Source organism: Monopterus albus, unplaced genomic scaffold, assembly GCF_001952655.1.
Source record: "Monopterus albus unplaced genomic scaffold, M_albus_1.0 scaffold232.1, whole genome shotgun sequence".
In the NCBI taxonomy this organism is placed as follows: domain Eukaryota; kingdom Metazoa; phylum Chordata; class Actinopteri; order Synbranchiformes; family Synbranchidae; genus Monopterus; species Monopterus albus.
This window is the reverse complement of record NW_018128112.1, coordinates 311188-326574: the sequence shown is the minus strand read 5'-3', so window position 1 is coordinate 326574 and position 15387 is coordinate 311188. Positions and strand designations below refer to the sequence as shown.

Here is a 15387-nt window from a genome sequence, read left to right as displayed (position 1 = left end):
TAACATAAAAAATAAACTGCTCTCCAATGAGAACACTCTGTGCAATTGACTAGGGAGCATCCCTGTTTGTTGAGACAGGGCCAATAAATTGGGCACATTCAACATGACTGTGGGATAAGAGGTCCAGATCTGATGAAAGCATTAAGCATTAAGGGAGCAGTGAGCTGGATCCAGTCCATAAAGCAAAATAACAGATGCTCAAACAGTAATAAGGCAATGTGAAATATGAATAAATTACAGCCTCCTTGAATAAAATATACGCAGTAAAATAAATTAGAGGAGGACGGGCCTTTGTTATTGCTGCAATCAGTTTCAGAAAGCAGGCTGCAGACCCTGGGCCAGTGTGACAAATTGCCACCTTGCTAACAATCTGGCTCGCTGAAAACGGCCACCACGCTGGTCTGATGAGCTGGCACGCTCAGAAAGTCTGCAGCGGTGGTCCCAAATTCTGCAACATTAGCACTTAGCCTGTATTCTTCTATACAGAGCAGAGAGACGGAGAGGAAGGGAGATGTACTCATGGTTATTGGTGATTGTTAAACCAACACCAGAGGCTTCTAATGTGGAGGAGTAAAGATAGAGAAAACATTAAACTGTCTAGTCAGCCTGTGGATAATATGGCAGCAGCACTGTAGGAAGCAGTGGCTGCTGAAGGCGTCAGCAGACTTGTTCCATTTTAATCAACAACATGATTTAAGCCTGGAAGAAGCAGGTGGGTAGACTCTTGGGCCTAAACAATCAATTACTCCAACTGATCAACGCAGTAGAAAATATGAAACCCACTGTAGTAAACAGTAGCTGCAGTGACACATTGTTTGTGCCTTCAACAACAATTCCTTTCACCGTTGCCTTGTCAAATAAAAGAAAAAAGGGAATGCCAAATAGAATGAGAAACAGAGACAGCATGTGTGTCAATTCACCTTTGTGTGCTGCAGTAGCAATTTTATTATACAGTGTCAGGCAGTTTGTGATTATAACATGAAAGAGAAAGCAACAGAAACTGCCTTCCCTCTTTTCTCAGTGGATTCTAAATTTAATTTGGGCTGATGAGCACAAACGTTGCTGGGTTAATTTTCTAGAATTCATCACTATCAACTGCGGTAGCTGTAGCTTCTCATATTAGTTATAATATTGTTTAAAAAAATTACAACTTGAAGCCTCGCTCATTCTATCCATCTGAGTTGGTCTATTAATTGGTTTATGTGATTTGGTTTACACTGAGGAAGTAAGTTTATAAAATAATTTTAAGCCCTCGAAAAATCAAAAATCTTAACTAAATGAATTAAAATTTAACTGCAGGGTGTATGATTTCACACTCTTAGCTACTCCTGCAGCCTTGAGACTCATGTTGTCTTGAATTAGGTGCGAGTTTGCCTTCAGGTTGAATGCTACTCCTTGGACCACTAACAGACTGAGTGCACAAGGCCGGATACCCTTGGGCCTCCCTGGGTTTGGGTTCCTGTGTGGTTGATTGTATTTGTATGTGAGTGTATGTGGGGTGTTGGCTGTCAGGTTATGGATAGGTTGAGACACTCACAGTACACGTCCATGGTCAATGTGGTCTCCATTGGCCGGAAAAGGGCGGAGTTCTTGGCATGACATGCCAGCTGCCTCCCATTGTCAGAGCTCAGAGCAGTGACTCTGTGAGAGGTGACAGAAAGGCAAGAGAAGAGGACAAAAAACAGATAATATTGACTCATATAAAGTGCTAAACCACAAAACATCACACTACGGTCATGACTGGCTAGTGATGGAAGAAGTGCAAATACATTAATGTAAATATCAAGGCAAGGCAAGTTGTATATCCACAAAGCCAATTCAAAGTGCTTAACACAATGCACACAAATACATAAGATATGAAAATACATACACAGAGAAAACATTCAAATGCAATTAGATTAAAACATTAAATGTTAATTAATAGCAACAATTACTGTATGTGACAGCACAAAGTAGCAACATACAGGTGTAGATACTTAGTACTTTTAGGACAGTTGTGGCTGTGGCTTCTCACTGTTCTCATTATACTTTGTACCCCTTTACTTCAGCTTTCCTAAGACTAACCCCTGAGTACTTTAAATTTCACATATACTCCATTACAAGTGCTATTTGTCCTGGAGTCAAAATCCTTCTTCAGTAATTTACTGATGCACCAAAGTGTAAGTAACATTTTACTGCCAGGTTTAGCTGGTTTTAGCTATGTGGCAAGGAGTCCCAAAAGTGGAAAGCCACTAGAATATACTGTATTTTAGTAGCTTATCATATTTTTTTGTAAAATCTGAATTTAAAATATAATCAGGAACTAAAGCTGTTGGATGAATGTGGTGCAGTAAACAAATTACATTTTCCTTAGAAATATAGAAAAGTTGAAATATTCATGTAAAGTAAAAGATTATACCTGTAATTAAGCACAGTGCTTGATTAAATATGCTTATTTATTTCCTCCACTGTGTCTGGTCACTTGCATAAGCCATGTGACAGTAAATTCAAGACTGCACTTTGTGATGTACACTAGAAGATTCAGTAGTCCCTGCAATGCAGTGGATATATTCTGAGCCTGGTTTACTTTGTCAGTTTATGTCTTCTATATCAAATTACAGTACACTGTCAAGCGTAACAATCGCACATGGCCCACTGCTGTGTATGCTCAGTGTGAATATGAGGAAGGAGCATCAATATTGCTTAAGACCTCGGCTGTTCTTCAGTAGAGCTGAGCAACACTGCAGCTCCTCAGTACCAATGTTATCTCAGGATATGACAAGAGGTTATTATCTCTGACACAAAGGAGACAAGTGGGATTAAAGTAATCTATGGCCCTGTTTAATGTATAGGCACCTGGCGAACCGGTGAGAATCAGATCCGTCTCACTGCTGGAATGTAATTTTGTGCATTTGACAGAAGCTAATTCAATCGTACACTGCCAAGTAACAGTTTGCTGTGCGCAGAAATCCATTGTACTCAATAAGACAGAAGGAGAAAATAAGAGTGGGGTGAAACCAAGAGAAACAAGAAACAAAGACAAACTTGGAGAGACTGAGCGGGCTGGTGAGGAGAACGAATCTGGCAGGTGAACGAACACATACGTTACTTCAGCATGTGTGTTCAGGAGCTTATCCTCTGAGCCAGACATGGTGAAAGATTCCCCACCTGTCAGTTCGACTCCGTCTGCAAGACACAACCGGGGGAAGGTGCACAACAAGAGAGAATATAGTGTGTAAATTTGTTCATGTGGCACAGAAACATCAATGTTATTCTCATACAGAATGATTAAAAACTGAAATATGATAAACATGTATCTCTGTGTGGTACAATAACTGTATACACTACTGTCTTAATCGCTCTTTAAACTGAATAATTCACTCTTGAGGTCACAACATTACCAAAACAAAATGACATCTTACTGAATACACTACACTTTAACAAGGGGAAAAGAGATAATAATAAAATAAGTCTTAGTTCTACAGCAACACACTGTTTACAAATTCACCTTCTCTGTTTCAGCAGTGTACAGTATACAGTAGGTGTGATGGAAGACCAGAAGGTAAAAAGAAAAAATGGGAAATTGCTGTTGTTTTCGTAAACAACCAGGAACTTGTTATACATCCACTGCACTGCACTGCACATGCAATTGTAAAGTCAGTGGAAATTGGAAATTCAAATGTTCAGGCTATTTCCTCCCACACAGTGTCTGCTCCTTTCAACTCTGCTATTCAAAGATTATGAAATACAGAACTGAACTTGTATTTTATCCTCTGTAAGGCTTTTGTTTAACTATTCAGGTTGTGACTTATGGAGATCCCAGTATGTAGAGTATTGGAAAGGCTGCTGCCCTTTGTTCCAGTCTGTCAGGGCGGGTCGTCTCTGTCAAGTGCGGTTGAAAGGTTGACTCACCTTTATAAAGGCTGATTTCAGCCCCAGGCTTTGCGTCAGTGGCAACACATGCGACCGTGTACTTCTGTCCCGCCACCCAAGGTGTTGCCATGTCCACCTCAAAGTATGTTTTGGATGGAGGAACTATAGGAGAGAAACTACAGCTCATGTTTTTATCACTTCTGTATCTTAATATTCTTCAAACTAATTTTAGATTAGTGGAAGCCACAGCTGTCACAGGTGCAGCTGATGGATATTAGCTTATGCAATGATATGATAATAAGCACTTGTAACATTTGGGAGCAACTGGAATGTCACACTGTCAGCCTCTGAGTGATTTACTTCAGTGTTTCAACTCCAAAAGTTGGGATGTATGTATAATCAAACTTAAAACTGAAAATAGTGATGTGTAAATCATCTGTGTCCTGTATTACACTGAAAACAATACAGCAGCACATTATTTGATGTAATAATGTGATACCTTGTTAATCTTATTTCATCCATCCAGCCATTATCTATAACCGGTTATTCTTGAAGAGGGTCTCGGGGGGGCTGGAGCTAATCCCAGCTGACATTGGGCCACCACTCAGTAGTTTTATTCTTTGTTCAAAATAAACACTCACTTCAATTCTGATGCTGCAACACATTCCAAAAAAAGTTGGAATGGTTGCATTTCAGGGCCAGTAACGAGGTAAAACAATGAAATGGTGATTCCATTTGAAACAGGTGATGTCAACAAGTGAATGCAGTCATGATTTGGTACAAAAGTGGCATCCAGGAAAGGCTGAGCCCTTTAGGAGCAAAGATAGGCAGAGGACCACCAGTTTGTATGTGTAAGAAAATGTTTGAAATGGTTAAAAACAATGTTCCTCAAAGAAAAATGGGAAGAGATTTGGATACGTCACCTTCTATGGTGCATAATTAAAAGATTCAAACTTTTCACTATTTTAACTGGTTACCAGTGTGATTTCTATGTTGCCGGCACCTGCTGATTGTTACAGGTGAGTTTCATTACAAATTAAAGGAGCATCACATGCTGGAAATACAACTATTTCTGATGATTTTGTGTCAATAATTCAGACCAGACTATTTTTGGAGTTCTGCATGAAATGTGTCAGATTCATCTTTTTTCTCCTTTTTTGTGTTGTTCCAATGCAAACAAAAGAAATAAACATGAGAATACCAAAAAAGCTGTGATTGCAACAATTTTCTAGGAGAAGTAGTGCGTTATCTGAGAGAAATGCAGGGGTGCCAATATTTTTGGCCATGACTGTATGTGCTGTCTGGACTGATCAAAGCTGCTTTTTCACCGTTCTGCACTACAGTCCTTCTATCTGACCATAAACAGGAATTCCAGACCAAAAAATAAAAACAAACAAACAAAAACATAGCTTTTAACACAAGGGACCAAAAAACGTTTGGCAATAAATTGAGAAATCTGCCACTAATTAGCAAAGAGATTTCTGTAAATCTGTGAGCCAGGTTAATCATGCAGACACAACAGAAACCTGATCATCCATTGTGCTGGCTTTTAGCGAGTGGGTGAGTGCTTAGAATTAGAAACTATGGATACTATTAAGGTTGCTTTTCCTTCATCTGATATCAAGTGCAAAGGCTGCCTGTATTCAAAAACAGAACTGGGAGATTGAGAGTACAGGTATCATACACGTTTGAGAGAGACACAAAAGACTTCGACAGAGCAGTATGAAGATATGTCATGAATCAAAAGTGAGTGTGGAACAGTCTGCAGAGGAGAGCAGGGGCAGGACGACAGCTGCCTCTGAACCCTGAGATAAATGTGCTGCTAATGTGTGGGTAAATAGCTGGACCACAAGCAACCAAACCAGCCAAGCATCAAACTACTCTCCACTCTCTTTTGGGACATGAAATCAATTCCTAGCCACTAGGAGGAGCTGTTGCTGTGTGCAGCGTCGCCCACTGGCTCTAGCCTGCTATTGAGACAGATGAGATGTGGCTGCAGCTTCAAACTGATTTAAAAGAAGCAATTGAATCTGTGTGGACTGTGATGAGTTACCCAGAGCACTGCAGAGGCGCTCGCTCCAATAATGAGATGCATTTGTTTGTTTTCCCCCCCCTTCCCTGAGAAGATGACTGGGCCATGCATCTATTGACAGTCCCTGCACTCTCAATCTACTCAGACCCGCATGATTCACATAGGGGCATCACTTGTTGTGCTCGATGAGTGTCTGGCAGCCTAACAAATCCTAAAATAAGAGTAATGATATGTTCACAAATGAAGGAGGCAGGTATCTAATTTTTCCCTCGCTCGCTCATGCTAGGCCATTTGTCTTATCTATCATTCACTCCATCATCCCTCTATAGGTGTGCAAGACCCCCACCCCCAACGCTATCCCTTCTTGACCACTGCAGTTAAACTGCAGCAGTGTGGGGGAAGGTGTGTTCCAGCTTCGACTGGGAATTAGTCCTCCATCCATCACATCCACTCAGGCAAATCATGTGACCAAGTCAGCCCAGTCAGGATTAACTTAGTCACACACACACACACACACACACACACACACATCTATACAAATGTGACAGCTTGTGCCGACAACATCAGCACACATATTCTTGTCAATTTACTAGACATGCACTCAGAGTAAAGAACAGAGAAAGAAACACACTGATTCTTTTGATTAACTCTTTCCTCTGCTTCTTTGTTTAGTTGCCTGTGGGCTTTTCTATTTTGTCTCCCCTTCTCACTCTCTCTCTCTCTTTTTTTTTTTATTAAGGTACATGTATGAACACAAAAATAGACAGGCACGCAAAGAGTCGCCGTTCATATGAGAAACAGTGAGCTGCAAAATTCAATTCATTAGCCAAATACAGACGGATGGATGGATAAGGCAGATAAGAAGCAGATTAGCAGACACATCAATATGCATAAGCAGCAGTTTCCACCTATCTTTCTCTCTTGTTCACATACAAATGCGTGCACGCTCTTTTCCCCCCTCACACACAAATGCCCAAAGTCTACAGTGCATGCAGATCTGCGCACACAAACACAGGCCAGTGAATGTGCAGACAAGCTACATTCATCTCACTTCACTCTAAAAACAGGCGCCAGTGTGTGCACAGTTTAACATGTGATACTAGGCTGATTCTCTGAGAAATACTGGAAAATGTCCAGGGGATAAATCAGTCTCTAAAAAGCTTATTATGCTGAATTAAGAAAATAATGGAGAACAAACTTCTCAACACCACACAGACAAGTCACTGGTTTTATCTCCTGAAGACAAAGATTGATTGGCTCAAACTACACTTGCATGCACAAGGATATGTTTTTATACTCATGAGTGCATAAAGCACACAAAGTCACTCATTCACATTCACACTGGGGGTCTCAGGTGTGTGATCTCTGGCAACGAAAGTCTCTGAGACAGTACTCTTTTTTTCAGCTTTCCCTTCCTCTCCACCCCCACCCCCCCACACACACTTCCCTCATCTGCCTGCCCCCCTCCCTGTTCTGGAGGAGAAGTGGAGCAGGTGTCTAGGACAGAAATAAGATCCTCCCCCACTCACGTCACCCCTCACCCATCTAAAAATGACTCCTCCTCTCCTAATGTCCTGTTTACCTTTCGTTTTGGGTCCATTACATAACAATTCAGTTCTTATTTGTGAGCACCCATCTCCCAGATGACCATGTCCATTTATAAAAAATATTTCACCTGCATGCAAAATCTGAACTGACTCAACTGTAAATGTACCTTAAATGATTCACAACACAATTAAAAGCAAACCCTCTGGCGTCTCGTGTTGCAATTTAACAGAACCCTCACGCCAATTGTAAAGATCCTGACACTGTAACATCAGCCAGGCACTGTAATATGCAAACAGCCACTTCAGTGTATAACAGATTGTACTCTGATTGGGTTATATCCTTTGAAACTGTCAAAACCTTTCTTGAAGGAAGATGAATAAATTCACCATATTCTGTCTTGCCTGTGTCCCCATTTACAGTATAAGTTGTTCCATTATTTATAACAAGGAATCAAGGACAAGGAATAAAAGGAAGGCTCATTATATACTCTTCAAGTGCTACCTTCGTTAGCTACCATGAAAATCTCACCATAACCCTGGTTCCTAAAATTTCCTCTAACCTCCAACCAACACTGATTGAAAGCTTACACATATGGGCACGCTCACACACACACACACACACACACACATGAAGACCTGACGATGGCAGCTGAATGAGTAACACCGTCTAAAACCAGGACACATCAAATGACTGTTTTGAACATTTGCAGGAAGCATCTGTGCAAGCGTGCAATGCAGCGAGGCAGAGAGTTGTTCATTAATGGGATTAAATGCTAAGGCTAATGGTATAAACCGAGACGCAGGATGTGTCAGGTATGTGACGGGCAGGGCGCAGGGTGAGTTTTAGCACAGTAGGGGGTTTCAGTGCAGGGAGTAGAGGTTGTTATTGTCATGGATTACTCACTGCCACTTGATCTGCCTATTGCAGTAATCCCCTATCTAAGCTCCACAGGAAGGCAAAAACACACAGGAGTTTAGGCTACACCAAAGGAAATGTGTTGAAAACATCTCTTTCTAAGTTTATGGATAAAGCTTATTGACACTCTGCCTCCTTCTATTTTCTGCCTGCAGAGAGCCACCTTGAATTAGCCAGTCATGATACCACTGCCCCAAGAAACCAATTATGTGACCAGCAATCTCTGTTTAGCTTTCATGTTTTCCCCCTCTCCACCACTGTGTCTGCTTGTGAAGAGTTTATGCTGTTTTGATTCGATGCAGCGCTTGATGGGATGATGCCATGGTTGACTGGCCAGGGGTTTGGGTCCTTGGGAGCTGTAGTTCAGTGATGGAGAAGTCCGTGGGGAACTCATCACGGACAGTGCTCTTCAAAAAGGATGCACAGTTTTCAGTCCCAGTTCAGCAATAACAGGAGATTGAATTCATCACCTCATCATCAAGCTTCAGATTAGTCACGTATTTTGAATCAGTTGAGTTGGTGGGGTGGAACAAATGACCCTTTAGGACCAAGGCGGCAGAGTGCTTTTTAAGTCAGCCGCTTCACTCTTTGCCCTTTGCAACAGTAGAGCTGCAACTGTCCATCTTAAACAGTAAACAGCTTGAAAAGTGTTCCCAAAACACAGAGCAAAAACACCAGCTGAGATGTGTGGACCATGTCAGGAACACAGGGCGACAGTAGTTTTCACTCATGGTAAATACAAATACCAGTGAATCCCTGATGGGACAGGAATAGAATTCCCACACATTTTGACCTTTTTTAACAAAGCCAAATGTGACTGAGTTGACTTTGTGTATGTGGGTACACGTGCAATCAGCATCTCAGAGGTAATAAATGTGGGAGTCAAACCTGCTGTGGCTACAGGTGTAGGCCTGCTGTAGGACATAAGACTGTGGCAGTGGAGAACAGAATTCAACAGTAATTCTGTAGTCTATACCTCTTCCTATCCCACACCACCCGCCATCCCTCCCACTGGCCCATTGATGTCAGAAAAACCTGCTTTCTTCCCAGAGGAGAATGAGGCCACAGCAACCCCCACCAACAAGAAAAAAAACCTCTCCTTAGTCACCAAAGGGAAAGCCTGAAAGCGAGAGAGAGAGAAACTGTGTGATGCAGAGAATGGGGAGGGGGATGTAAGTAAATGAACTGCGCCTAGAGAAGAAAGGTTCTTTTAGAGTCCTTTCCTTGCCACATATGGGCTTGCTCCCACAAGCAAGAGGGATAGGGAGAGAGAGATACTGGTTGTTATAGACTGACAACAGGTGCTCTATGTAGTTGCACAATTACATCTATTCCAGCCCATGTCTGAGTGGGAACTTTTCAATCACTTCTGTTATAATTTATTCTTGTGCAAGGGAGAGACATGGATCGCCCTGAGGCTTGCCAAGGAATCCAGGCTGTACTGACACTTTATATTGTGCAGCTACTGTGTAAAGTCATGGACCTACTGGAACGTGTGGGGATGGCACAGTGCTTGTTAAAGAAATAAATAGCGTCTGAAAAATTACAAACATTGTGGTTCATACATGCTTCAATTGTGATCTGTACCAAGGGCATACTAAATTTAGGATCTGTTTCAAATGCAGCTGCCTTATCTTAAGCAAATTACAGCTCTTTATCAATAAAAATGAATATTTAACAGCTCTTTATATGCTGATTAGCAGTCCAGAGGTCGTGTATGTTACTGGAGTACTGAGGATGCTCACTGTGTCTTATTACTTGTATTATTTTGCCATTCTGACCCCAAAAAAGAAGAAAAAAATATGTTTATAAGCCCCGTGTCCTGTGTTCACACACACTGTGGATTTGCTCACTTAACACGTTGACCCAGGCTGTATTGGAAACAATTGCTCGGCTGCTCTCAGACTGTCCTGCTTGACATTCATAGGAAGCGTCGTCTTCCAGTTGGGCCTTTTCAATCTGAAGATGATACTGCCCTGGAATAGAAATAGAGAGATTCATTATTTTTGTGACGCATTGTGCCAGGACACGAAATACATGTAAATAATCAGAGGAGGGGTTTATCTAGTTTTCTTGTTCTCTCTCCACTGAATATAAAACTCATTGTTCACCGTTGCTTAATTTACTTTTTAAAAAAAAAAAGATTTTTCATCTGTGGTGAATTCAGTTTGTGAATTAAAGGAGTATTAATTGATGCCAGACAGAGTCCTTCTCCCTGTATCTTTCTTCTGATAGTCTGGTGTGCCAGCAGGGCTTGATTTTTTTGGTGCATTGCCATAACCTGTGGGGATTAGATGATGTTCCGGGTTGGTTTCCAGCTCCTAATTCTCTGGCTCACAGCCTACTAATATGTGCAAAATTGTATCTTGGTCTGACAACCACCCAGGCCTAAAATGCATGTGTCAAGTAAGCTGGCAAGATAATTAACACCAACCAGAAGCAATTTCCACATCTAAGTTATCATTTAGTGCAGAGAGAGAGAGAGAGACACTGAAGTTATTAATCATATTCCTCTTTCCTAAAATTACTCATAAATAGTGCAATCAAGCTGCAGAGAGTGTGTTTTTATGTTAGGGGAGATGGCGTACAGCTGCAGCTTGATTTTCTTATTTATCTATTATGCTTCAGAATTTGGGGATAAAGTAAACCATCATTATGTCTGCAGCAGGTTGATATTTGCTAAATCTGCATGTGTGCATTAGCCTTAAAGCTGAAAATACACATTGTTCCATAATTGGGAAGGTCGATACAGATGGAAAGGCAAAGGGAACACTAACAAATATCAGTTGTTCATCTTTATTTAGACAACACTGCCTCATTCAGTCAGTCAAGTATGATTAAAACCAGGTAATATGCTACATTGTCTTGTCCCACTGTACAGTATGTTAAGAGCCTCTATAGTAAAGCTGACACAAACAAATTCAATATACAGTAAAGTTTGATCTACAAAGGTTTTATTAATTCAGGAAAAAGTATACACACCATAGCAGTTGTGAACTAGCTAAAGCTTCTTCATCACATCTTTTTATGGCTCTGTGCAGTACTACATAACGTTTCATTACACTTAAGGATGACTTCATTCGCAAAGACATTCTAGAGTCACAGCAAATGGTTAAGCAAATATTCATTTGTAACTATGATTAGCTGATGTATAAATACTGGATATAGTTAAAGATAGGCAGTATATATGATGTCACATGAACACTGTCTTAATGAGTGTTCATTCATAATAAGATTTTTCCCGACTGCCTGATTAACTGGCTGTATGCCATGTACTATGATTAAATTACCCCTTGTGGATCAATCAATAAAAATAAATTAAGAAAAGCTCACCTAATGTTTTGGTCCCTTGAACAAGCGGTTTTATCTGTGTCTTTACAGTGTCCGCTGTGTTCACACAAAATGCCTGAAATCCTAGATCTAGTCTCATGTTGATACACATTTACATAATTGCTCCAGCCTAGGGAAACTAAGGGTACTACATCTACTGTAAGTATATGTGCAAATCAACACTGTGTGTTTAACTGTGTGATTTCAGGCTTTTTTAGGCATCAATAAACATCGCTGATGGTCACAATCAGTGAAAACTGGTATCAAGTGCAGTCAAGCGTTATCCTAAATAATTTTGCTCTTTCTGTGTAGTGTCAAGTGATTGCATACAGTACATCAGTCTGCAGTTTCCTTTCCTGGCAAAGTGTACCTGTAATGATGGGTATTTTATTCACGTGTATGCTTGCCTATCTGACAGCTTGCGTATTTGTGCTCGTTACATTTGTGTGTGTATGTTCTTACGTTGCTGTTGTTGATGTAAAAGAGGAAAACATTTTTCTCTAACCCTGTACTTGCTGTAACGCTTACTGTAATTTGCTTACTGACAACTAATCAACTGATGAACAACATGTTAGTGTTTTACAGGTTTGTATATTGTACTTTATGCAAACTCTAGGTATTAAGAAGCACAGACAATGTGTAGATGGGCATCTATGTGTCTCACAGTGTTTATGTGTCGTTGGCAGTCTCCCACACTGTGCACAATGAAGTGCGGCTTGTCTAGTTGCGGGCTGATCAGGAACAGATGCTCATCTCTTACTCGGGATTGCCTTCTAATTGGCTATTACTTTTTATAGACTGTGGTGCAGATTCTGCAACATACTTTACTCCCTGCCACATTTCACTGACTTGCTGACACTCTGTTGCTTTAATTTCTTTTTTTGTCTTTACATGTGATTGACAGTGAGAAGGATATGTGAGAGGCTGTTGACAATCCCATCACCACCTCAGCCCCAGATGCTCCCTGCACAGAGAGCCAGGGTGCCATAAGGTTACTGTCTCTGTTGCTTTAATGCAGCACTTTGAAGCCATAGCAACAACATCATCTCATTTACTTTGAGTAGCCAACATCAAGCTGTACTGTTGGATGCTTCCTAAAACGACAGAAGCTGTTCATAACTAAAACCATATGAACAATATGCCACAAGAAAGCAAAGTATTTATTATTAATCTAATACATCACATCTGAATCACACTGACTTGGCTTTAATCTTGTTTTTTCTTATTCCACTTAATTGGGTCTTCTGAGTTGATCGTTTCTATTTGATTTTTTTTAAACCATAAAGTGCATGACTAATTCAGCCATAGGCAATTTATGATTACTAATTTCAGTGTCTTTTAGTGGTACTTTTATCAAACAAGTTAATCTACTTAGCTTGTATAGGTCCATTAAAGCCCAGTGGGTCACAGACCATATTCCATGAGTATCCCTGTTTACCTCTGTTGGGGTTTCCAATCACGCTATAACGTGGAAAACCTGGCAGGCTTCTCTCAGGTCCCAAGAGGAGGCCGTCTTTGACCCACTGCACAGTCCCTGATGCCCGCAACACCTCACACCTCAACACAGCTGTGGCTCCCATCTGCACACTGATGTTCCTCGGTTCAGACCTGAAGGCCTGCTGGGCATGTGTGCCTAGAGGCATAAAAGGAGGAGAAAAGTAGTTGGAGTGCAATGGCAGAGCATGAGAAGGAAGTGATGGGGACTTCATGTAAAGAGGTATAGAAAAACAAACAAGTGTGTTATGGGGAAAATCAAAGGAGTAGAAGGAGCGTGACATTAACATACACCACAGGGATGCAGTCTTGTGGTCTTTGTCTAAGAAGGCACCCCATTGAGCCTGGCCACATTATTCATTCTGGCATATGTTTTATTGATGGGAAACTGCAGTGATCCAGCCCTGAAAATGAGTCAATAAAGCAATTACTGTGAATTAAATCCCCCCTCAGCCATGCAGATAGGACACTGGAAGAAGGGAAAAAGCATGGGGTATCAGAGACTTCGTTCACCTGTGGTTTTCCTTTAATGTTGATGTCCCAATAGCTAATTCCTTCTGTGAAGGGTAATGATTATCACTTTAATCCTCCTTGTTTGTCACAGGTGGGAATGGCCATCCTTTAACCTGGCTCTGATGTGACATTACAATGTGCTTGAGTCAGGTAGGTAACCTTAACGTCTATGAGCCTCTAACACTGGAGCTTGGATTATATGATTATTATACTGAGATGTTTATGAATAATTTTCATTCAAGGAGCCAAATCCAACTGCAGACTCCAATTAGAGCCTAATATCTAAGTGTGAATCTCGTTTAAACACTGCCCCACAGAGAAGTCACCCTGATTCCGTCAAGCTGTTTGAATCTTGACCTTCATTGAAGCAATGACCAAGTTGTTTGTGAAGTGCATGCTCTGTTGCATCTGACAACATGAGTGAGTGGCAGAGCTCTCAGATCAAGGCTGAACCAGTCACCTCACGTCAAATATGAAGGGCAAGATTGGCCATTACAGAGGATGCATACAAACAACCAAACACAGGAGCACATTTGCATGTAGTTTACATAAATGAATACTCAACTGTGATCCACAGTGGCTGCTGAAATAATATTACACTTTATTATTCTGAGATGTAGAAAACCGGAATGCCATCTGGGTCTTTAGCTGCTAAATGCTAAAATGTGTTAGCTCGTTTTCTTCTGTCTGTTGTTAGCTGCTAGCCTGGTACTGCACTGTGAGGTTTTAGAGCTGTTTTTGCTGCCTGGAAACAATGTTGGTGACAGCAGTGATACAGTGCCAAAACAGTAAAGTGGGCTGTAAAACTAGCATTATGAACTAAAAACTCCCTGTAAAGCTATGGTTAACTTCAGAGAGATGTAGTAAATCTCTGTTTGTCACTGCCAGTGCCCCGTTTCACAAGTGTTTGACCCATTGTTGATCTGAAATATAAAGTACTATGGCTTTAAATGATGGGGAAAGCAACCGTATTTGAACAGACTGATATACACTTCCACTATACTTGCACATGAATCCATTACACACGAGTGTCCCATTGAGCCATGTCAGCGAGCAAGCATGCACCGTGCAATGGAACTGCACAACCTAAATGGACTGGAGCCAACATAATTAATGTTAATTACACCTGTACTTTCCTGCATGTCAAACTGTCTGCTATGAAACATTGAACTCCATTCCTAATTCAAGAGCAGATACCTAACATACGTATGCAGTTTGCTTCTTAACCCATTTTTAGATGTACAATTTGGTTTATATGTTTGTTTGTTTTTTAACACTTGTAGTAGAGTATCTGATTGAGATCAACTTGTTCAGAATATTGGTTATGTTTAGTAAGTTCTATAAACTGAAAGTCATTGTGCTCATAATGCCCAGTACCAGAAGCAAAATTATGATAGTGATATCTGGATTAACCTTTAGGAGCCTTGGAATATTTTTGGCTTTTTTTGTTTTTGTTTTTTTTTTTGAGTCTGCCTATATACACCACATGAAGATATGTTTAACATGTCAATGTTAGGTATATTTTTTCAGCAGAGCTCCACCTTTTTAACTTGACAATTATTTAAACATATTGACATGCAACATCAACATGCATGATCCTTGATGCCTGGAGGTTAAGTTATATGCATTATGCATTAATACTCTGAATTGCCATTTTGCCCTGATGTTCCTTTGTACCCAACCTTTCTTGTTCATAGGGAAAG

The 15387-nt window shown here is 40.7% G+C and overlaps 1 protein-coding gene across 4 annotated transcripts in view; it reads right to left on the bottom strand.

Annotated features, from left to right (window-relative positions):
- nphs1 (NPHS1 adhesion molecule, nephrin) overlaps window positions 1–15387 on the bottom strand; it is a 56983-nt gene that overhangs the window by 18321 nt on the left and 23275 nt on the right. For 3 of the 4 annotated variants that reach the window (XM_020620100.1, XM_020620102.1, XM_020620101.1), the window contains 5 exons: window positions 13116–13310; window positions 10201–10323; window positions 3892–4014; window positions 3084–3165; window positions 1538–1641 (listed from right to left, as the gene is read on the bottom strand). In XM_020620100.1, the coding sequence (XP_020475756.1) occupies window positions 1538–1641; window positions 3084–3165; window positions 3892–4014; window positions 10201–10323; window positions 13116–13310 (627 nt within the window). Of the gene's footprint in view, window positions 1–1537; window positions 1642–3083; window positions 3166–3891; window positions 4015–10200; window positions 10324–13115; window positions 13311–15387 lie in introns of those variants that run through there. The other variant, XM_020620103.1, reaches the window with a different exon arrangement.